Below are 24,848 nucleotides of genomic sequence, written 5' to 3'. Positions count from 1 at the left end.
GTGGCTTTGAGCTTGGAGAAGAAACAACTTAACTTCTTGTATGGCTGTTGTGCTATTTGATTTGCTTACATTGTTGCTGATCTGATAGTCCTAAAGTAGAAGTGGGTCTTAGGGAGTCAGATTTTGCTTGAGGCAATGTCCTGGAAAGTAACCTTTGGTCTACACACCCTAAGCTTCTAAACCGGGATATGAAGACTAGACTTCTCAGTTTAGTGCAGAAGCATTTCCACCCCTCAAATCCTACAGGCCAGTGCAACACCAGTTACCTCTGGAGACAGTGCTTGGTTCTGCAGCACCCCAGCTCGTCACCAGTCTTTACTTTTCTGAACATTTCTTAGCCCATATACAGCATCAAACTTAGAACTTGTGTTTTTCTTTTTTTCCTTACACGTTCAATAATTGGTTCCCTTGATACGTCACATGATTAGAAAGTCTTTCTCTGTGTCATCCTGCATAAGCCTGCACGTCTCTTTGGAGCAGGGAAATCCGGCAGTTATCATTGGTGACTGTTTTGTGGTGGGAGATGAATTCTATCAAGAATTCGCCTCCAGGGTCATGACTTTTACCTGCGCTCTATCCACATCTTGTGACTCAGTCTGGTCTTCTCATCAAGCCTGCTCGCTCTTCAAAGACTCATTCCCATGACGCCGTATCCAGATAACTTTCGCTCACATCTAGACAAGTGCTTGCCCACCAGATGGATGCGCTGATGATTTTAGCTTTTTGTTTTTATAATCGGCTAACACTTATAAAAGTAAGATGAACAGGTGGGATTAATTATACTATCTTACATAATGCCATATATCCAGAGTTTTGTGATTTCACTGCTACATGAATTATTGAGATACTTTCTTCTTTTCACACTAAGATATCAGGAATCCCAGTGTATCTTAGACTTATACCTCATTCAGATTAGCCACATTTCAAATACCTTATGTGACTGGTAGCTACACAGCTCTGATGATTTCACCACAATGTAGTTGAAAATCAGTTTCTAAATGGTCATATATTCTATACTGGAAAAAGGCATGGAAGCCGATCGCTTTGATGAAGGAGTTGGTGGTGGTGCTTTGCTGTGCTGACTCACCATGCAGATGGAGAACCGTACTTGTGGAAAGGAGACTGGTTCACGAGCTCAGTGTCTTATCCTCAGCCTTTCAATTAACCTGTGTGATTTTCTGGAATGCAAGCCTGGTTCTAGACTCTGCCAATTCAGAGCTGTTCAGTTGCTTTCCACTGGTGTTTCCCACGGTTTTCTGTTGATAAGAGGCACCTGAAAGCATATTATGAGGCCTTTATTCCAGGTCCCAGGAGACCCCGAGAAAGCAAAGTATTCAGCCCAGACAGAAATTGGTAGGGGCTTTTTTTTTTTTTTAATTTGCAAAGTCAGATATACAGAGAGACAGAGAGGAAAATCTTCCATCCAATTCACTCCCCAAGTCACTACAACAGACAGATCTGAGCCAATCCGAAGTCAGGAGCTTCTTCCAGGTCTTTCGTGTGGGTGCAGGATCCCAAGGCCTTGGACCATCCTTGACTACTTTCCTAGGCCACAAGCAAGGAGCTGGATTGGAAATGGGGCTGCCAGGATTAGAACTGGCTCCCATAGTTGCAGGTGTTACTGCGCTGTTTGACTATGAGGCTGAAGGTCACTGGCCCTCATTGTCTGCTCACCTTGCATTTGCCTCCTCACTGGCTGTGAGGCTTATAATTTTGAGTCTATTATTGATAGCCACTAGTAAGGGTAGTCTTGCATAAAGAAAGCATCATTATATGAGTTTTTAAAACCTATTTCTTAATTTTCTAAAATTTATTTGCGTGTTTTATTTGAAAGTCAGTGACACAGTGTGGCACAGAGAGATCTTCCATCCGTGAGTTCACACTGCAGTTGTCTTCAGCACAATTGGACCAGTCTGAAGCCAGGAATACAGAACTCCAGCCAGTCTCCTGTGTGGGTGGCAGAGACCCAAATACTTGGGCCACCATCTGCTGACTTCCAGGATATGCCTTGGGAAACTGGCTCAGTAGTAGAGAAGTCAGGATAGGGGCCAGGTTTTCCAATATGAAGTATCAGGGGACAGCTTAACCCCTGAGCCAAATGCCTGTGTAGTAAATATGTTTCCAATGAAAACCCGACGGTTCACACCCTTCTGTTTTCATGATTTACCCATTGAAGTGTGCTTTTCACTCTTGTTACCTCGTTTCATTCTTACCACAATCTTCCTTGTGATGTGGGATTGAATATGTTATAAGGTTAAGTGTCTTGCCCGTGGCCTTTTTTTTTTTTAAAGATTTTGTTGTAACTTATGAATATAAAGAGAACAGATTTCATGAATTGAATATATGCAGTTCTAAGTTAATGGTAATACTTTGAATATTTGAGACACTATAACTAAAACTTGCATGCCAAAGCTACATGTGTGTGTGCAAGTATGTAAGGCATCATAAAGCTTGGGATTGGATTTCTAGAAAAATGACCTTTGCTTCCAATCCATTCATTTAAAATTTACAAAGAAATAGAATAGCAAAGTTTGTTTTTATAGATTTGTTCAGTATACTAAATTTTTACTCTAAAAAGCATATTTCACAAAAGTTGCACCTGCTGTAGTTAAACAGGTGTCACTGGGTTATACAAATGTTAATATGAATAGTAATTGTGCGACTACTTAATGCAACCAGTGAAGACCTCCTCAAATTGTTATTCTGTTAATTTTATAGCAGTGGCCCTCACTTGTCACTCAGGAAAATTCCTTAAATCCCTTGGGTCATGCAAAGGTACTACCACATCCTAACAACATGTGTGCTCTTGATATCGTGAGGGAAATCTGAACAAATGACAATGTAAGTAGCTAAGATGATTTGTGATGTTAATGAATATCAATAGATTATGGGCCCAGTGCGATAGTATAGTGGCTAAAGTCCTCACCTTGCACGCCCGGGATCCCATATGGGCGCTGGTTCTAATCCTGGCAGACCAGCATCCCATCCAGCTCCCTGCTTGTGGTCTGGGAAAGCAGTCGAGGACAGCCTAAAACCTTGGGACCCGAAAGAGGCTCTTGGCTCCTGGGTTTACATTGGCTCAGCTCCAGCCATTGCGGTCACTTGTGTAAATCATTGCACAGAAGATCTTCTCTGTCTCTCCTCCTCTCTGTATATCCTCCTTTTCAATAAAAATAAATAAATGTTTAAAAAATAATTATTATTTGCTAGGTATTTTGACTGCCACACCAACTCTCAGGCTCACAAGTATGCTTCAAAAGTTTAGAGAACAGTGAATTAAAAGATGGGTTTATTTTAAGGCAAAAAAAAAAAATTGGGGGACTCTATGCAGATAAAGAGGCTTCAAGAAGTTCATGAAAAACACATACTTATGAAAATATTGGGCATGGATTTTATTTTTTATACCCAAATAAACTCATCTTTTAACCTTAGTATTCCACAAACTTTTAAAAAAAATATTTTTATTTATTTATTTATTTATTCATTCATTCATTCTTAAAGATTTATTTTGTTATTGCAAAGTCAGATATACAGAGAGGAGAAACAGAGAGGAAGATCTTCTGTCCAATGAGTCATTCCTCAAGTTGCCACAACAGCTGGAGCTGAGCTGATAAGAAGCCAGGAGCCCAGAGCCTCTTCCAGGTCTCCCATGTAGGTGCAGGGTCCCAAGGTTTTAGGCTGTTCTTGGCTGCTTTCCCAGGTCACAAGCAAGGAGCTAGATAGAAAATGGAGCAGCTGAGACACGAACTAGTGTCCATACGGGATCCTGGTACGTGCAAGACGAGAATTTATCCACTATACTGTCATGTCCCGCCCTATGGACATCATATTTAAAGTACTTGTCCATCTGATATCTAATTTGAAAAGTTTTAGGATGGAAATGGGAGTCTGTTATTACTATTACCAACAATCATTGCAATTGCATAGATTATGGTATTGTTACCTTTTTAAATTAATTATTTTGAGATACATTTTGCAACATAACAATTTGCCATTTACAATATGCAGCTCAGGGGCCAGTGATGTGGCACACCAGATTCAGCTGCAGTTTTAGCAGGGACATCCCCTGGTACCATGCTGGTACCATGCTGGTTCCAGTCACTTCGCCTTTGCACCTAGGAAGTAACGAGCGACGGTTAACATGCCTAAGTCCCTGCCGCTCGCACTGAAGATGCTGATGAAATTCCTGACTTCAGTCTGACCCAGATCTGACTGTTGAAGCCATCTGGGGAGTGGATTAGTGGAATAAAGATAATAATATTCATTCTCCCCTCCCCTCCTCTCCCCTCCCCTCCTCTCTTCCCCTCCCCTCCTCTCCTTCTTTCCCACTCCACTCTTCTCCCTTTTTTCTTTCTGTCATTTTACCCCTCCAAATACGTCTTTGAAATACATAGTGTGTATAGTTCTGTGGAGTTTAGTACATTCACAGGGGTTTTGCAAGTATACTGCAGTCACTTTTCTTTACCTCCAGCAGGAACCCTGTATGCCTTTGTAGTCACTTTCCATTTTCCCCAGCTCCCTCAAGCCTAGGTAACTAGTGATCTGCCACCTGTCTCTGTGGGTCAGTCTATCTGGACCCTTCACATGAATGAGTCACAGACTGTGATCTTCTGTGAATGGTGTTATTCCCCAAGCTTGGTTTCAAGGTTCATCCATGTTGTAACTTAAGTACTTTGTTCCTTGTTATGAGTAAACACTGTACTACATTACTGATTAGGATTCCATCTGCTGCTTTTCTTCATCTGTTGTAATGCTGCCGATGTATAAGTTTACAGAAATCTAGGTTCGTGTCTCCTGACTGTGTAACTGGGATGGAGTTGCTAAGCCCTTTGATGAGTCTGTGTTTAATGTTTTGAGGAACTGCCAGACTGCTTTCCAAAGTGGTTGCAGTTTTGCAGCTTCCTGCCAGCAGCATATGAGGTTTCCAATAGCTCCATATTCTCCACTACACCTGTTACCATCTTTCTGTTTATTACCATCCTAATGAGTATTTCACTGTACTTTTGATTTGCATCTGCCTGGTGGCTAATGATGTCAAGCAACTTTTCTTGTGCTGTTGGCTGTGTTTATATCTTCTTTGAAGAAATCATCTCTTAAAACCACTTGCCCACTGCCAGTATGGGTTTTTATTTCCAGTGTCATATTGTAAAAGTGCTTTGTATATCCAAAAGGCAAATCCTTTCTCAGATGTATGATTTGCAAAAGTTTTCTCCCAACCTGTGGCTTGGCTTTTCACATTGGTGGTGATTAGAACTGTACATCTTGTAACTTGCTTACAGTATGGGGCAGTATGTCCTCTGTATGCTTCAGACTGGGTCAATTCCTGCATCTCTTTCCTCTGTTGAGGCAATGGGCACAATGTATTGGTTGTGTCACCAGTTTAGGATTGGTTTTCTCTACCAGAAACTGTGTCTTACAAATCTTTGCATCTTCAATGCCTTGGTCTCTCCTAACACGAAAGAAGAGCTCAGTAGTTGCTTGTTTAAAAAAACCAAAACAAAACAAAATTAAACTTTGCATCTGAAAAAAAAGTTCAGTACTGATCCAAGACAGCTAAGAGGAAGAGCTTAGTGAATTGTCAAAGAATCCATGCGTGTGAGGAGATCTCCCATCCTTGTACGTAAACAAGGCTGGCACTTTCTCTCGCATCACCCCTGCAGATAGCCGTGGCCAGCTCCAGCACTGCAGATCCTGTGGTCCCTGTGATGACAGCGGCACTCCAGACCACAGTCCTGTGTTCTGTCACGGGACTCGGGCAGCTCACTGTGGGTTTCTTCAGTCCCTTCTGAGCAACCTCCCGACATTTGTCTGCCCAACACATTCTTTACTCATTTATTTTAAGGTACTTTGAGATTCTTGGTTGCCATATGTCAGCTTAAATCTAGTAGAGTCATATTAAAATAGACACACCACTTGTGCAGGGAGGTTGTCTCATCTATATTACTGCCTTGTGACTCAGTTGTGTTAAAAGAAATCTAGTTTTTTTTTTCTTTCTATAAAGATATTTCTATTCATTTTTTTTAATTTTTTTTTTTTTTTTTTTTTTTTTTTTTTGCTTATTTGAAAGGGAGAGCATCAGACGAAGAGGCAGAGTGAGACAGAGAACGAGAGATCATCCATCTACTGGTTCACTCCCCAAATGATAGCTGTAGCCAAAGCCAGACCAAGCTGGGTCTCCTACAGGGGTTGTTGGAGCTAAATGCTTAGGCTAGCTACTGCCCTTAAGGAACTTTAGCAAGAATCTGGATTGGAATCAGAGCAGCAAGGTCATGGGTTGTTGGAACCTAAATGCTTAGGCTGGCTTCTGCTCTCTAAGGCACATTGGTAGGAAGCTGGTTTGAAATCAAGTAACAAATCTTGGACTGGCATTATAAGCCTGCTTAATCCACTACACCAGCTCTGGCATTTCAATTCTTTTTTTTCCCTAAGATTTATTATTTTTGTTGTAAAGGCAGATGTACAGAGAGAAGGAGAAACAGAGAGAAAGATCATCCTTCTACTGATTCACTCCCCAATGGTCAGAGCTGAGCCAATGCAAAGCCAGGATCCAGGAGCTTCTTCCAGGTCTGCCACGAGGGTGCAGAGTCCCAAGGCTTTGGACCATCCACTACTGCTTTCCCAGACTACAAGCAGGGAGTTGGGAGGGCAGTGGAGCAGCCAGGACATGAACTGGCACACATATGGGATCCCAGCCTATACAAGGTAAGGATTTAGCCACTAGGCTATTGTGCCTGGCCCTATCTACTTTTAAAATTTTTTATATTTATTTATTTGAAAGGCAGAGAGACACACAGATAGACAGCTTCTGTCTTCTGGTTTATCACCCAGTTGCCCATACTGCTGGGACTGGGCCAGGCCAAAGCATGAATTAGGAACTCAATTCCTGTTTGGTGGCAAGAACCCAATCACTTGAGCCCCTGTGGGTGTTCTTCGCAAAAAGCTGGAATCAAGAGGTGGAGTAGGGCCCTGCACACAGTCTTTCCAAATGGGGTACTGCTGGTATTTATTTATTTGTTTATTTATTTATATTGTAAAGGCAGATTTACAGAGAGAAGAAACGTTAAAATGATCCTCCATCTGCTGGTTCACTCTCCATATGACCACAATAACCCGAGCAGAGCTGGATGGGAAGTGGAGCAGCCAGAACATAAATCGGCACCCATATGGGATGCTGGTGCTTGAAGCTAGAAGATTAACCTGTTGAGCCATGGTGCCACCCCCAGGATACAGTTGTCTTACTGTTTGCCCAAATACATACATCCGCAAGATTTTGCAGAAAGCAATCTTTTTCTACTGATTTTTAAAAATCACCTTTCATACTATCGTTTCATCATCTGCCCCAGACATTTGCAAGAAATAATTTAACAGAGTCTCCTCTGTTTTCTGGAGCCAGTTTTACTTTCTCAAAATGAGTCTCTAAATTCTGACCCTCTGTTGAACATATTGCAAGGACCCCTATTTTGGTTGGAATATTAAATATAATATGCAGGAACAGTTATTCCTGTAAAATAAAGGTTCCCTGTGAAAACTCCTTTAAGGTCTTGTTTTTAAATCCTGATGGAACATTTAAAAATGAGATCCAAGAAGGAAGCCTGTATAAATGTTTGTATACCTCTGATGTGGGTTGAATTCTCAGCCACTTTTTATTTTTATTTGGCACTGAGGCAACACAAAAAGTGGAGAAAACAGGTTGATGGCTTATGATTGACTTATTTTCACTTAGCACAGCAAGACGTACTAAAATTACTTTATCCTAAAACGCTCCTCAGATTCTTGAATGGGGAGTACCCATCCCCCGCCCGTTATACAACAAAAATAGCTCTGTATTTTTGGGAGAAGGAGTTTGGCAGGCATGCTGATGACAATACTCTATTGGAAAACATTTACTTTGAGTGACTAAAATCCAGATGCTGCTCATGGTAGTTAAAAGCCACTAATAGTATGTTTACTCTGGCACTCAGCACGTTGCCGTGAGATTAATGCGAGGCTGGCCCAGTCTAGAAGGGGAGAAGACAAGGGGGGCTGGGTGGCTGGATGCCTCCTCGTCTTCAGGCTGTGAGAAGTGGGATGGCCTGAGTGTGACCATATTTTGTAATCATTGCTGTGTCTTTGACAGAATATAGTCCTGGCACCATGTAGGCACTGGAATAAATGCTGTATGAAGAGGAGGGTGGGATGTGTTTGATTAGTTAGACAAAGATCATTGCTAGAGGCGTACGAGTACAACTTTCTTAGGTCAAGAATTTAATTTGTGGGAGCTGGCGGTTAGCCCAGCATTAAGATGCCTGGATATTACAATATCTGGGTTTGAGGCCCAGATCTGGCTCCTGACTTGAGTTCCCTGCTAACACAGACCCTGGGAAGCTGTGCTGATGGCCCGAATAACTGGGTTCCTGCTACCCTGTGGGAGACATGGATTGCATTTCAGTTTCTGGCTTCATCTTCTGTGACAAGAGCACGGAGAGACTGAACCAGTGCCTGAGAGCCCTCTCTCTGTCTCTGCATTTCAAATAAAATGTAATTGAGAATATAATACTCCTCAGGGTCAGCATGATAGTTCAATTAGCTAATCTTCCACCTCCAAGTGCAACATCCTACAAGGATACCTATTCATATCCTGGCTACTCCACTTTACGTACAGCTCCCTGCCTGTGGCCTGGGAAGTAGCGAAGGATGGTCTAAAGCCTTGGGATCCTACACCTGTGTAGGAGTCCCAGAAGAAATTCCTGGCACTTGACTTCGGATTGGCTCAGCTCAAGCTGTTGTGGCCATTTGAAGAATGAACCAACAGATGAAAGATCTTTGTCTCCTTGTTTCTGTAAAATCTACCTTTCCAATTGAAAAAAAAAAAAGTAACACTTTAAAAAGCAAGTATTCATCTCCTTCAAATTTGAATTGTTCTTTGTTAAAAGGAAGTAATACTAGACCTAACTATATTAATGTATAGAATAGCAAAAACTAGAGTGCAATTGTATGTTATTCAATTGAGCAAGTTTCGTGACTCTCCATTCATAACTTGGCCACTTTGATGTTAATGAACTTTGTGAAATGTGGTCAGATTGATACATATATATTGTCAGCTCATTCTTCTGTGTTGAATAGGAAGAACCGTAGAAGTGTTATTTTGACATTGATTTCTACTAACTCCATCAAGTTAAATCCAATCTCCACTTTTAGGAAGTATGCCTTGACGCTGGAAACACAATCAGGAGTTAGTAGTTACTGTCTCTCATTTTCCAGAACAAATGGATTCCTTTGTTATAGTCATTTACAGATGCCAGATTTTTGCTTTTGTCTTTTTCCTAAATCACTAAATAACCTTCATGTCCCTAATGTATTCAGATTTTTTCAAAGGATTCTTTCAGGATTAGATGTGTCAACAAGGTGTTAGTTTGAACATGGTGAGAGAGGGGTGGCTGGGGAGCAGGCCTTGGCATCGTGAGCAGGATCCTGAAATGGAATCTGAGGGTTTCCCCGCTATGAATGGGATATGTGGGTATGAAAAGAAGTTATTTTTAGGCCTGGCATCCCTGAAAACCCCTGGAGCTGTGTGTTTTTACAAACTGTAAGTTTATGCACCGAACAAAAATGACCAGATGTTGATCTCTGTAACATGCCAACTGGCAAGTGTGGAGGCGCTCCGAGCCTGGAAGTAATGATGCCAGTTCCTTTGCCATTCCAACCCCAAAGGGACAATTGAGGGAGAGTGGTGTCCATACCATTACAGTGTGCTCAGCTACCAAAGGTGTCACATGTTACCAATTGTTAGGTACAGGGTTTCAAGGTTTATTTTTCCCTCCCTCATGACTCCATGCATGTTTGTGGCATTACAAATGTGACCCACATTTCTTTTTCTAATTTGCTACATTCTTTTCCGAGGCTTATCTCATTCTTTTAAAGGGTCAGCAGATTGGTTGCTGAAAGAGCCAGCTGGTCGTAAGAGGCTGACAAAGGTCCTGTGCTAGGGCTAGCTGTAATATCAATGTAACCTGGGTCATTACCTAACAGCAGACCTCAGCAGTTTCACGCGTTCACCTTCTGGATTTTCCTCCCTCCCTCTTCTCTCCTTAGAAATACGAGCTCAACTGGTGGAACAACAGAAATGCCTGGAACAACAGACGGAGATGCGAGTTCAGCTGCTCCAGGACCTGCAGGACTTCTTCCGGAAAAAAGCCGAAATCGAGACAGAATATTCTCGGAACCTGGAGAAACTAGCGGAAAGGTTCATGGCCAAAACGAGAAGCACCAAGGATCACCAGCAATACAAGTAAGGGAGACTTGACTCAGGTTCTTGCTCCCAAGGTGACAGCCTGCTTTGCATCATCTCTCTGGGGCTTAGATTTTTTTTTTTCCCCAGTGAACTATGATTGGGCATAAATCAAAGCAACCCTCTTTGTGTATAGTTGATGGATACTAATTTCCTGTATTTTAACCAACGATATTGTTTTGGCATTTTTCTCTTTCCAACATAGGTTGGAATAACCTTATAGGCCAGAAGGAAATGCATGTGCTGGTACAGTTCCTAATCACAGAGAAGTGGGAATTCCTATCTGCCACAGGTGGAAATTTGGAAGAGCAAATTAAAATCGATTACTTCTTAAAGTAGTGACTTTAGAGTCTTGGATGTGGTTTGGTACAAAAAGAAGCACTGGGCGCTGGGCAGTGCTTGAACTCAGTGCTTCCACCCCTTCCCATCCCTGTTTTCATGTACGTGCACACAGAGTGCTTTGTACTGATTGACTTATCTCTTTGAAAGTCAAAGTTACAAAGAGAGAGAGATAGAGATCTTCCATTTGCTGATTCACTCCCCAGATGGCTGCAGCAACCAGGGCTGGGCCAGCCTCAAGCCAGGATATAGGAACTTTATCAGGTTTCTGCCACACGGATGGCAGGGGCCCAAATACTGGGGTATCTTTATTGCTTTTCTCAGGCTAATAGTAGGGACTGGGTTGGAAGTGGAGCAGCCAGGACGTGAACCAGTGCCCAAATGGGATGCCGACATTGCAGGCAGTGGCTTTTCTCCCCATGCCACATCACCAGCCCAAGGGACATGGATTTAAAATCAGGGCTTTTAGTAAAATTCTGGTGAGTGAGCATCATTGAATCTTCCATTAATTATTTGTTTTAAAAGTACAAACAGGTTATTCTGGTGATGAAATTTCCACTGTCATTTCAATCCTGGAGCTGTAGAGAAGTGAGCAGCCACTCACATAGAGAACACTTGCCCTGCAGCAGGGAGAAGCTCAGAGTACTGTGGACTGGCTGGAATCCATTCCGCAGGGAAAGGAATGAAAGGCCCGGAGCAAGTGGCATCTAAGCAGAGGCCTCGCGGTCTAGTCAGCCTGTAAAGGGAGAAGAGGAAAGGGGGACGATCCAGGCACCGGGAAAGGCAATAATAAGGGACCAGCAGCAAGAGGTAGAGAGCAAATTCACATAACAGAGATAGTTTGGGATAACGAAATAAAGCAGATCAGATCTTCCTGGGCAGCTTGAACTTGATCCTGGGTGCATGAGAAGGCTTTGGAAAGCTTTACGTAGAAGTAATACCACCCACACCAGGAGACAGGATCAGGCACTGAAGGGAGGCACAGCCGGGGTAGGGGGACCATGCCAAGGGCTCTCCAAGGAATGTTGGCAAAGAGAAACAGACCTACTTAGGAAATGTTGAAAAGGCAGTGCAGACTTTGATTTCCAGAAATAGGGTTCACCTGAAAACCCCTCTGAAAAACACTCCAACCCCAAAGCCCCAGAAGTGCTAATTAAAATATAATAGTCATCTTTTTCAGGATATGGGCTGTACTCACAAGAAGGTAGGAGACATTTCCAGGGGCCCAAAAGGAAAGGCACTAAAGGAAACAGTTGAAATTATGGCCTAGTGTATTAAGTCAGTGTCTGCCTGTGACACAGGGATGCCACCTGGGCATCAGTTCAAGTCCTGGCTGCTTCACTTCTGGTCCAGCTGTTTGCCAAAGTGCCTGAGAAAGCAATGGAAGATGGCCCAAGTGTTTGAGTTCCTGCGTTCATGTGGGAGACCCAGACAGTTCTGACCTCCTGGCGTCAACCTGGCATGGCACCAGCAGTTGTGCTGTGGCTATTTGGAGAGTGAACCAACAGAAAGTGGGTATCTCTTTCCCTCTCCCTATAGTCTTGGTTTCAAATGAATAAAATAAATGTTAGGAAAAAAAAAAAAAAACAAGAAAAACTAAGTAGCAGACTACTTTCCCAGGTCACAAACAGGGAGCTAGATGGGAAGTCAGGCAGCCAGAACACAGACTGGCATCCATATGGCATGCAGGCAAGAAATTAACCAATTGAGCCAATGTGCCAGTCCCTATAGTTAGTTTTTAAAAATAACTGTAAGGAGTTAGTGCTGTGAACTAGCAGGTAGAACCACCACCCGTGCCACTGGGTCCCCTGTGGATGCTCCACTTCCCATCCAGCTTCCTGCTAGTGTGCCTGGGAAAGCAGTAAAAGATAGCCCAGTTACTTGGGTCCTTGTTGTCAGTGTGAGAGACCTGATAGAAGCTCCAGGCCCCTGACTTTGGACCAGCCAAACGCTGGCCGATGCCACCATTTGGGGAATAGGTCAGTGGATGGAAGACTTTTTTGTCCCTCTCATTCTCTTTCAAGTAAATGAAATAAAAAAAAATCTTAAAATGAACCACCAAAATAATGCTCCTTTTTAAAAAGCATATCTTGGGCCCGGCGCGGTGGCGCAAGTGGTTAAGTCCTCGCCTTGCAACCCCGGGATCCCATATGGGCGCCGGTTCTAATCCCGGCAGCCCCGCTTCCCTTCCAGCTCCCTGCTTGTGGCCTGGGAAAGCAGTGGAGGACGGCCCAAGGCTTTGGGAACCTGCACCCGTGCGGGAGACCCGGAAGAGGCTCCTGGCTTCGGATCGGCATAGTATCGGCCCGTTGCGCTCACTTGGGGAGTGAATCATCGGACGGAAGATCTTCCTCTCTCTCTCTCCTCTCTCTGTATATCCGCCTTTCCAATGAAAAAATAATAAAAATAAATCTTTAAAAAAAAAAAAAAATAAAAAAAAATAAAAAGCATATCTTCCCACCATTTGCAATCTGGTTTTGGTTGGATTTTTTCCTTAAGAGTTTTTTGAGAAGTCTATGGCTCATACCCTGTTAGCTTTAGCGTGGAGAATAAAACAAGGCACAGTTAGAAATTTGGCACAGTTTTATGGGTTTCAGCAGAACATGTGACAAGTAATGAGCCAGTACATTCATGTGCCTTGAGACTGTGCCATAAATCTCTGGTCCCCAGAAACACTATTTGGGAGGTTGGAGCTTGTATACCTAGGGATAGTAAATAACCCTCCAATTTATGTTCCATGGAAAGCGTAACTAGCCACATGTCATTTCCAACAATGGACTGAGTATTCAGAGGGAACTTAGTGCAGTGACAGACCTCTGTCTTTGAGACAGGGATCAACCAAAGTTTATGTAAATACAGTTTGCTTTCTTGGCTGGGGTGTTAGTAGTCAAAGAGCTGCCTGTGCACTGTGTATGTATTCAGAGCCTGGGTTGTCACTGCTGTTTTTCTCTCAAGTATTTTCTTCCCAACCTGGCAGGTCACTGTCTCTGTCCTGGCCCACAGGCTGCAAGGCTTTCCAGGGTCTTAGTCTGAGAAGTGCCCAGAGCAGAGAACAACAAGCCACAATGCCCATCTAGCTCTGTAGCTGGGCTTGATCACCTCACTGTTGGATGGGGCCGTTTGGAAGTTGGTGGTAACATTGTCTGTCTTCACTTTGTAGAAAGGACCAGAACCTGTTGTCTCCGGTGAACTGCTGGTACTTGCTCCTGAACCAAGTGAGGAGGGAGAGCAAAGACCACGCCACCCTGAGTGACATCTACCTGAATAATGTGATCATGCGGTTCATGCAAATCAGCGAGGATTCCACCAGAATGTTTAAAAAGGTACTCATCCAAAATCCCTGTGCTTTTTCTCTGATACTTACTTTTTTCTTTCTGTACCACTAAGATCAATGCCTGCTGCAAACTCGATACTCAAGAAATATTCATGGGAAAAAGTTAAAAGAATGATTATTGCTTGAAATTTAAAGATTTTTTAAAAAAATTTATTTAAAAGACATACTTACAGAGAAAGGAAAAGAAACAGAGACTCTTCCTTCCTCTGACTTACTCTCCAAATAGCCACAGTGGCCAGGATTGGGCCAGGCAGGAGCCAGGAGCCCAGGGCCCAGAGCTTCTTCCGGGTCTCACACATAACTATAGTGACCTAAAGCTTTGAGTCATCTGGTTCTGCTTCCCAGGTGCATTAACAGGAATGCTGAATCAAAAATGGAACCAGCCATAACATGGACCAGTGCCTTATGGGATTATGGGATGCTGGTGTTTTAGGCAGAGGCTTAACCTACTATACCACAGTACTGGTCCAAGATTTGTCTTATTTATGTATATTGAAAGGCAGAGTTACACAGACAGGGAAACCTTTTATCTGCTGGTTCATTCCCCAGGAAGCCACACAGCTAGGGCTCTGCCAGGCCAGCCAGGAACCCAGCACTTCTTTCAGGTCTCCCTCACTTGTGTCATCTTCACTGCATTCTCAGGCCACATTATCAGGGAACCGGATCAGAAGTGGGTCTCAAAGCACTCTCCTTAGGGACGCTGGCGTCCCGGGTGCTAGCTTTCCTTACTAGGCCGCAGTGCCATCCCTGAGAATGACTGTTTTAAAGATAGAAATGAAAAGCTAAACCTGAGCAGGCACAGTAGCTATAAAGATGTAAATCACTGAATCTGTGACTTGAACATTTTAAGCAAAATTTTCAAGTAAGGTGTCCCTGCCAGTTACAAGTGTCTCCTCAGGCAGTGAGCAGACTACCTGTGCTTAGACAAAAAGTGAGTGGAGAAGCCTCCAATTCCACGTTTGGGTTCCCATCCGGTCGTAGACTTGTGAGGAATAAGACGCCCATATTCAGGGAAAATGTAGTCACGGTCTTACCGGACTCGCACTGGATCATCAGTGGAGGCTGTGAGCGAATAGCACAGACGTACTTCCACAGGACCCAGGAAGTTCAGTTCTTTGCACACAGAGAGCTTCCTCCTGCCCAATCTATTCGAACATAACTTCTCAGTCTTCAGGGCTTCTTGTCATGTTTTGGCCTTCACTAGCTCTCAGCCATGTCCTTATTGTTTACAGTAACACATGGGGACCATTTCCAGGCGAGAATCTAGCTACTTACGGTATCAGCTTACCTCTTGGATTTTATATGTGTAGCACACCCACTCCCTACCCTCTCGGCTTTGTACCAACAGTATTTGGTGCCTGTAGCTAATCCTGTACCCCTCTTCAGCACACAACCATCGGTTTCAGAAGTGGGGTGGGGGAGGGAACCACCCTGTAGATTAATGACATATTTATGTTTCAAAGAGGCACCTTAAAACAAAGACGTAGTGTTATGCAGGCCAGCTGGAAAAGTTCTTAGCTGTGTTTGATGTAGCCACACTGGGTTTGATTTCTGACCTAGAAGTGGGACTGAGCAAACTCTGAACCATCTTGTGTTCTCTGAAATAGAAATTTAAAAAGGAGTTTCAAACAAAGGAGGAATTTTGGAGGCTGGGAATCAGGGCACATACAAGGGGCTCTTTAAGAGTTCGTGGAAAATGCATGTGATGAAAAACACTAGTCAAAATTTTGATGTGTTTTGCACCAAAATGATCTTATCACTTAATTCTGCTTCATGTCTTGGAGGCATTTTGTCTTAAGAAAATAGGTAATGAAATAGCCTTTGTATTATAAGTAGTGGAGATTTTTTAAAGAAAGTTTAAGCTGAGCTATGGAAAGGAAGTGATTTTTCTCTTTTGTCAGCCGGTGCCCCAGAGACCCATTAGGGGTGCTTTGTGTATCTCACATGACCAGATAGATGACTGTGTTGTGTTGTGAAAACCTGAAAGATGAGGAAAAGTTGGTCCTCAGGTTCAAAGAAGCCACAGTTTATCAAAATTTGGACGGCACTTAAAAGAAAGAGATTGATTTATTTAAAAGGCAAGATTTACAGAGAGAAAAGGAGAGACATAAAGAGAAAGAGGTCTTCTACTAAATGGTTCACTCCCCAAATGGTTACGATGGCCAGGATTGAGACAGGCCAAAGCTAGGAGCCTGGAACTCCATCTGGGTATGCCTTGTGGGTAGCAGGTGCCCAAGCACTTGGGCAATCATCCTGTGCTCTCCGAGGTACATTAGTAAGGGGCTGGATCAGAAGTGGAACAGCCCAATTGGACAGAGTCCATAAGTGATGCTTAAGGTCAGGGTTGCAGGACAGCTGATTAACCCACTACACTGTAAGGTCAGCCCCTGGGAGGCACTTTGTGATGCTTCTAACACAGGGCTGGCAGCCGTTCAGCAGGGCCTCTGGGTCTAGCACCCACATCAAGGTTCCTCATTTATCCATTCAATAAAACATCTGTAATGTGCTTGGTCATGAAAATTATTGCTTGAAGACATGTGCCTGCCTGCAGGGAGCTCATTATAATAATTTGCTGTCACCGGGCTAAAGAGAAGCACAACCTTCTGCTGAGGAAGCTTTGTGGCCGAAGTTCTGTCCCCTTCTCAAGCAGGGGTCATGCCAGAGGGAGCATGCGAAGTGAGGCTCTTAGCAGGAGGCAGCAGCAGCATCTAGAGGACATGAACAGTAAGCCAGGATCACAAAAGTAAGGCATCAGTGCAGGGAAAGGAGTGTGTTTGATGTGAAGGGGCCCAGGGTTGTCTGCCAGTGGACGTGGCATGGGCAGCTGGAGGAAAGCATCCTAACACTTCGAACTGTATTTTTTGAATCAAAGTCAGGGACTTGCTAAAGTTGATAGAAGCCTAGGGCCAAAAGTCAGAGGGATTTAGCATTGAATCCCAGCTCTGCAGTTTGTTCATTTTGTAATCTTGGGAGATGATTCGAGAGCATGTGCTCTACTTCTAAAAAGAGTGGGCAAGACTGGGCAGAGGGTGAGGCTGGACCTGCGGGCACTGAGGCTGGTCTGGCTTGGGCAGTTAGGTATCCAGGTAAGGAAGGCTGTCCTTTGTTCTACCCCCATTGGATCTGGGCTGCTCTGAGAGGAGGAGCGGATCATCTTGGGGTGAGCCACTTCCCTTAGGTGGACGGTGATTTCCAAGGGTAATTCCCAGAGAGGGGTCAGCTGTTTCAACAAGCCAGCCAGCAATGTTTCCAGTCATCGGTGGAATGAGTTTGTGGGGTATGCACAATAAGCATGGTAGAAAAGAGAGCTCTTGCATAGCTACGTGTCTGCTACCTGAAAGTTCTTTGCTCATCCAGATTTCCCAGGACTCAAAGAATGAGTCTATAAAAACTTCCTAATTACATTGGCTTTCCCCAGCTGCTTGGGAAGGGGAGTGCTCCATGCTTGTTGAATAAACTTTGCACCCTAACCATTACCGCGGACCAGCTGGGAAGGCAACTGTGAAGACTATCACAGATATCAAAGTCCACCTTCCTCAGGTGAACACAGCAGGAGACACCCCTCACCATGCCATCTGTGTGGTTGCTGGTAGAAAGAAGACCAGAGAAGCAGATGGTGAAAGGGGAGAGGCCAGAGCTTGTTTCACATGCCGCGTGCAAGGGCTAGGAAACCAGAATCTATTCTTGATCAAATCCTAAGAACTTCAGGACCTTGACAATCACAAAGAGTTGCCTTGTCCACCTCCAGGCTTTCTCTTTTCATGGTTTCTATCAAAAGAGGACATTTGAGTTGGTTTGAGACATTGAACTTGGCATGTTATCCTTAGCATAAGTAATGCTTGTCTTTGTTGGGAGATTTTGTGACTGCCATCTCCGAGTAGAGATCAGGCACATACAGTGTGCTTAGTGGTTCGGCTTCTTCCACAGCCGCGTTTGACTCAGTTTAGCCAATGAGAGAATTCTTACTCTACCTGTTTTATCAAATGAGTTTGGGGCCGAGCATTCCAAACGTGTTTCTGTGTCCAGGTGGATGTAGTATTCAAGCAGACCTTTAGAGGGATATGCTTAACTCATGCACAGTTACAGGAAGTGTAGATCTTTTTTTTTTTTTAAAGATTTATTTTTATTATTTTTTATTGGAAAGGCGGATATACAGAGGAGAGACAGAGAGGAAGATCTTCCATCCGATGATTCACTCCCCAAGTGAGAGCAACGGGCCGATACTATGCCGATCCGAAGCCAGGAGCCTCTTCTGGGTCTCCCACGCGGGTGCAGGTTCCCAAAGCTTTGGGCCGTCCTCGACTGCTTTCCCAGGCCACAAGCAGGGAGCTGGAAGGGAAGCGGGGCTGCCGGGATTAGAACCGGCGCCCATATGGGATCCCGGGCGTGCAAGGCAAGGACCTTTAACCACTTGCGCCACCGCGCCGGGCCCAGGAAGTGTAGATCTTAATGACATCAGAGTTAGTTACAAACGTAAAGAATTCTACTGGACAGAAAACTACCAACGGGCAGGAGAAATGGGGCTCTTTAGAAAACAACAATAAAATCCAGTTATTCAAATATTGAGTGTATTAAACTTAGGTAGGTGCTAAATGAAAATGCTTGGCCCATTTATGTCATTTCTGCTTTTAAGCTCTGAAATCACGAATTTTGGATCCTGTCTCTCACTTTGGTTGCTATGTGGACATGGTAGAATTTGTAAACCTCCTAAGCCTCAGTTTGCTCATTTATGGAGTGGGTGTTATATCACACTCAGATAGCTCTAGAAAGGCTTCGTGAGTCATTCACAGAATGGGAACCTAGCCTGGTCCTGCACTTAGTAAGTCCTAAGCATCTTTTCACTGGAATCTTTATTACTCCAGGACTGTAAACAGTTACTTCATTTGCTCGTATTATACTGGTAATGACTCACTGTGAGACCAGACGCCAAGTGTCCTCACCCCGAGTGCAGTGTGTGGCACAACTGCGTGGCAAGCATCTCCCCATAATATTTTATGTATCACTTACTGTGAAGTTGCAAATCATATTTATAAGCAGATTCTAAGAAATGTTTTCTCACAGTGTCCTTGCCTGTGGTGAATTTGAAGTTTTTGTCCTCACATTTCAACAGTTAGTGGGAAGTCAGGAAATAACCCAGTGAATGCCTCTCATCTCCCCACAGCCATTTCACACAGCAAGACCTGTTTGTGACACTGCCTTGCTTTTCCCGTTCATTGAATAGGAAGAGTTGCTCAATTCCAGACCCTCCCTTAGGAATGGACAGTGTGCACATGGATGAAAGTGGACCCATCTTTTACCCACTGATCAGCCCTGATTTAGGGCAGGCAGCATCAGGGGCCCTCAGCACACAGGACTTGCTTATGATCAAGCATTATTTCCTGCAGGCCAGTAGGTGGGTTTGGTGTGCCTCCTGCCCTGTTCTCCAGCCTTGCTTCAGGGAGTCACATGACTTTCCTTGTGCTTCCTGTTACTCATGCTGACAGTGTGTTTTGCATGCGGCTTCGTGCTGCATTCAGAAAATGTGCCAGTCACCTGCTGCACATCAAAACAGAATGCGTGTCAGCTCGCACGGATGCAGCACGAGCTGCAGCTGGCTGGCAGGAATCACGCAACCACAGGATCTTTTGTACCCATCTGAAGAACTTTAAAATGGAATTATGTTTGTTTTGTTTAGCAGGAGTTCTACTGAATGGTATCATTGAGCATGTTAAAATGTGTCTTGTGTAACAAAATTGTTTTGAAGTCTGTCATTTCCTTGTGGTTTGTTTCCAAAGTTATATCGTTTTGTCCTTTAGTTGGCAGAAGGACGTGTGCTGGACTAATTTCTTTCACTTGTTCACTGGAAATCATGACACCTTTAAGCTTTGCACTGGTAGTTTTACACTGTGCCCCGAGTACCATGCACTCAGCTGTCCCAGGGACAGATATTACAATCCATCTATCAGAGGCAAGGAAAGAAAAGAGAAATGTCACTCAGTGCTTAGGGTTAGAAACTTGTGAGAAATGGGATAGTGTGGTTCTTGGCCCTGTTCGTGTCCTGCGAGAATTCCGAAGAATAGTGGTGTTGTGTCAGTCATCCATCCACGTTGGAGGCAGAAACACAAAGTAGCAAAAATTGGCCCAAGCCCCACAGAACCAGCCCGCTTGGCCCCCAATGTCACAGAATCCACATGACAGGAGTTAGAGGAAGTCACTTTTGATATTGCTGACAGTACAGGGGCCATCTGAAAGAAAGCAACAAACACTAAAAGTGCCACAGTCGTTTTTACTTTGCCAACCATGTTCCCTGGAAGTACCAGAGTTTGAAGAGTCTTGGAGACATTTCAAGGTGGGCCAGGGATTTGTAGCTCTGCCTTCAAGGAGACCATCTAAAATAAGTTAATATTTACACCGGTGCTTTTGTGCAAGTTAATAAAGATACCAGTCTACTACAGATCACTAAGGCAGATCCCTTGTTCAAAAATAATGTCCGTAAGTTTTGAGACATCCAAAAACTACCATTCGTACAAATGTATAAAAACAGAAAATGTTTAATATGAAAGTACATCTTCTTTTTACACATATACCTATTTGAAAAACAGAGTTACATCAGGGGGCTGGGATGATACTCCGTTTTCTGGTTCATTCCCTAATTGGCTGCAGCAGTCAAGGCTGGCCCACACTGAAGCCAGGAACCTAGAACTCCTTCTGGGTTTCCCACATGGGTAATGGGGAAATAAGCTTTTGGACCATCTTCTACTGCTTTCCCAGGCATGTTAACAGGCAGCTGCATTGGAAATAGAGCAGCTAGGATTTGAAATGGTGTTCCGATAGGGTGCCAATGTTGGAGACAGCTTCTTAACTTACTGTACAACAGCAGTGACCCCTGAAAAATAATTTTTCATTGTCAAAGTTCCAAACACTAAAAACATATATCAAGAAACAACAATGGCCGTAATAGTACGATCTATTATTAATATTCTGGGCTATAGCTTTTTAGTCTTTATATGTGTATATACAGAGATGTCTAATATACAAACATATATAGGTATATTTCAGAAAATATTTATTTATAGCTCAGGAACATGCTCTTTTGATGTAAAATATTACTTACATTCCGCATGTCTGGAAATAGTCTTAAAATAGACTACTTCCTGCCTGCGGAGGGCTTCAATGTCTGCATGGTTGTGTTACTTCTCTGTTGTTGGGCATTTAAATATTAAACTCCATGTGATTTCTTTTCTTTCTTTCTTTTTACTTTTTGCTACTTTCCTTAAAATAGAATTTTTGGATTAGCAGGTGGCCTTGAGATTTCATTTGAATTTCAGATCTGGAGTGAAAGACGTGTCTTTCTCCTTCCTGGATGGCAGTGGCTGAGATTTAGTAATGAAATATAAATGGGCTGTTTTATCAGTGAAGAGCTAGCACATATGATCCAGTCTGCTTATGCAACACTGGTAAATAATATAACAAGAGGAACTTTTTCAAAGCATTTCAGTGCACTGTAGCAGAAGAATTAAATGCTATTCTGGTGGCCTCAAGAGGCAGCTTAATTATTGATAGAACTATGAAAAATAAGTAGGAATAGTTCTAGCTAGCACTCCCAGCTAGTTCTCTTGAGTTTTCTGACCTTGTGGCTAGCTTGTTTTTCTAGAAATAACTCAAGACCAAACTTCCACTTCTTATAATGAAAGAAGATTCTGGAGTATTTTAGGAAATACTTTTAATTTGTTGTTGCACTGCTCTCATCAGAGTGGCACACAGAAAGTGTTCACTGACTAGCACTCCCTGGTGCCGATGTGCTTGGGTTTATGTCATGAGCTTTAGTCCTTAGTAACAACAGAACATGTACAATTGGCCTGAATAGCAATTTTGAAACATTTTTTAAAAAAATATATTTATTGGAGTGGCTAGTGTGATAGCTCAGCTAGCTAAGTCTTCACTGCTGAATTCCAGTATCCTATATGGGTTTCAGATCATGTCCTGGCCACTCTGTTTTCCATCCATTCCCCTGCTAATAACCCTTGGGATGCAGCAGAGGATGACCTAAAGCCCTGGGACTCTGCACACACATGGGAGACCTGAAAGAAGCTCCTGGCTCCTGGCTTCGAATAGACTCAGCTCCAGCCATTGTGTCCATCTGGGGAGTGAACTATCAGATAGAAAGATCTTCCTTTCTGTTTCTTCTTCTCTATGTAAATCTGCCTTTCTGACAAGAAAAGTAAATCTTTTACGCACACAGAGATACATATATACGTATGTATGTGAAGCAGAAAGACTGAGAAACACACACCTTCCAGCTGCTGACTTACTCTCTAAAGGCCTGTAATGGCCATGGCCAAAGTCAGAACCTGGAGGAACTCAATCCAGGTATGTCACATGGTGGCAGGAACCTGGAGGAACTCAATCCAGGTATGTCACATGGTGGCAGGAACTGAGTCCCTGGAGCTCTTGCCTGAGCCTGCGACCGTCAGCGCTGGTGGAGGCCGGAGTCAGAGCCACGCGTGAAGCCCAGGTGCTCCAGGATGGGCAGCGGACATCCTAAATAACACTTTTTTTTTGGTGAAATTTATTTGTTATTTGAAGGTTGGAGTTAGAGAGAGAGACAGAGATATTCCATCTGCTGGTTGAGTATCCAGAAGGCTACAGTGATCCAGGAGGTTCATCCGAGTCTCTCATGTGGGTTGCAAGGGCCCAAGAACTTGGACCATGTACTACTGCTTTCCCTAAGCCATTAACAGGAAGCTGGGGTGGAAGTAGAGCAGCAGGAACTCAAATCAGCACCCATATGAGATATCAGCATCACATAGCTGCTTCATCTGCTACATAACACTAGTCCCCTAAATGGCATCTTAATCACGTAGTTAACCACTGAACCCATGGCATGCATATCTATTTAGCAGGTGAATTTTCACCAAAAGTTCAAAAACTCGATTAAAGACTTGTAAGGACATTATGCATCTTCATGTATCTGAAAAATTTATACATTAATAACAATTGATGGTAGCAAAGTTGAATGTGTTCCTCCAAGAAGAAATCTGCATGAATCGCCAGGACTGGCACATTGACTGAAGTCACTAATCTTCCACCTCCAAGTGTGCCATCCCATATGGGCGCCGGTTCGTATCCCAGCTACTCTACTTCCCATCCAGCTCCCTGCTTATGACCTGGAAAAGCAGTAGAGGATGGCCTAGAGCCTTGGGACCCTGTGCCCACACAGGAGACCCAGAGGAGGTTCCTGGTTCCTGGCTTCAGATAAGCTCAGCTCTGGCCAATGCAGCCACTTGGGAAGTGAACCAGCAGACGGAAAATCATTTTCTCTGTCTCTCCTGTCTATACATCTGCCTTTCCAATAAAAATTTTTGAAAATCTTAAAAAGAAAAAGTAGAAACATGAAAGAGCATAGTCTTTAAGGGGGTGTTGGGGAGTTCTTTCTAGACAAAGCATGGGAGAAGGCAAATAGAAAGAGACAGCACTGGAAGTGTAAGAAGGACTCGTGGTGAAAGGCTGTGTTAAGGAGCTTAAACTTATCCTAAGAGCAGTGGAAAACCAAATTTGAAAATGGTGATGACATGATCCTCTTTGAATATGCCTGGAGATGGATGGTAGACTGAACTGAGATGAGGTGCCCGTTTGAAAGATGGGGGCACTCTCCCTTGGCTGTGACTGTAGAGACAGAGGAGCCGATGGATTTGGTCTCTAGGTTGTGCTTTGCATTCATGAGCTTTGACCGTTGTTTGACTGGTGGGGCTGCTGAGAAGAAGTCAACGGTGACATCTAGGCCATGACCATTGTCAGGGCAAGAGGACTTTGATGACAGAAGGAGGCATGTGGGACAAAGGCTATGATGGGAATGGGACACCAGATAAGATGGCAAGTTAGATTTAGATATGTCTGTGGATAACTCAATAGAGAAGGCCCAGAAAAAGGCTTAAGAACAGGAGAGAGATCAAAAGTGGAGAGCTGGGCATCTTTAATGTGCAACTGATTAAAATTAAAGTCTTAAAAGTGGTTGAATGTGTCCAAGAAAGCTCTCAAAAAACACCAGGAAGTAAAGGATGAAAAGAAGAAAGGTATTCTATAATGTGACCGAGAAGGATCAGAGAGATGGAAGGAAAGCTGAGCGTACAAGGTGTCTAGGAAGCGAAGTGAAGAAAATAGTGCAGGCAGGAAGTGGTCAGTGGGCTGAGGTCTGAGCCAGGTCCTCTGACTTCAGCAACAAAAGGCTGCTGGTCTCCTTAATGTGAGTGGAATGTGAGACATTGAGTGGTAAGAAGGGTTAGCAAATTAGAAAATGTGGAGGATTCAGTGTGGACATTTTTTAAAGATGTGAGACCAGAGCTAAAAGATGATGTTGAAGGAGAAAGGTTCAAGATGTTTGACAGGAGGCTTTCTTGGGAGAGGAGAGGCATGGGAGGACTTGTGTGTACATGCAGTCTTGTAGGTGGGGTGGCAGGATGTTGTGAGATTTGCTGTTGTTCGTGACTGTGGAAGCGTCATCTGTGGGGACCATTGCAAGGTTAGAAAAAAGTGAAGATTCTAAGCCTCTGGAGAGACACAGAGTTAAAAGTAAAAGAAATGTAACGGGAGAAAAATCTCCCATTTGAGAAAATATCACAGTCTGAAAATAGAGTATGATTTTTTCCCAACAAAGTTACTGAAAAGAGAGACATAAATACATCACAGTAGTACTTGCAAGCTTGAATGAATTCTACAAGCAGCCCATGAAGACATCCTGTTTCCCAAGAAGATCACGTATCAGCTGTCTTGTGTGTCATGTTAAATGCCAGAAGACGATGGACTATCACTACAAAACCAACTGTAGGAAAGTTAGAACCCCCAATTTCTTTCTACAGCCAAATTGTTGCTCATTTTTAAAGCAACTGAAGAGCAATCTTGAATATAATATATTTCCCTGAATATAAACTT

The 24,848-nt window shown here is 43.5% G+C and overlaps 1 protein-coding gene across 2 annotated transcripts in view; it reads left to right on the top strand.

Annotated features, from left to right (window-relative positions):
- The window catches only part of SRGAP1 (SLIT-ROBO Rho GTPase activating protein 1), a 243,859-nt gene that overhangs the window by 104,332 nt on the left and 114,679 nt on the right, over nucleotides 1-24,848 (top strand). For both annotated transcript variants that reach the window (XM_040982539.1, XM_040982529.1), the window contains exons 2-3: nucleotides 10,072-10,267; nucleotides 13,767-13,929. In XM_040982539.1, the coding sequence (XP_040838473.1) occupies nucleotides 10,072-10,267; nucleotides 13,767-13,929 (359 nt within the window). The remainder of the gene's footprint in view (nucleotides 1-10,071; nucleotides 10,268-13,766; nucleotides 13,930-24,848) is intronic.

Source organism: Ochotona curzoniae, unplaced genomic scaffold, assembly GCF_017591425.1.
Source record: "Ochotona curzoniae isolate NIBS_2020 unplaced genomic scaffold, NIBS_Ocur_1.0 contig_1014, whole genome shotgun sequence".
NCBI lineage: Eukaryota > Metazoa > Chordata > Mammalia > Lagomorpha > Ochotonidae > Ochotona > Ochotona curzoniae.
Note: the sequence above shows the minus strand (reverse complement) of the source record. Positions and strands in the feature narration are given on the sequence as shown.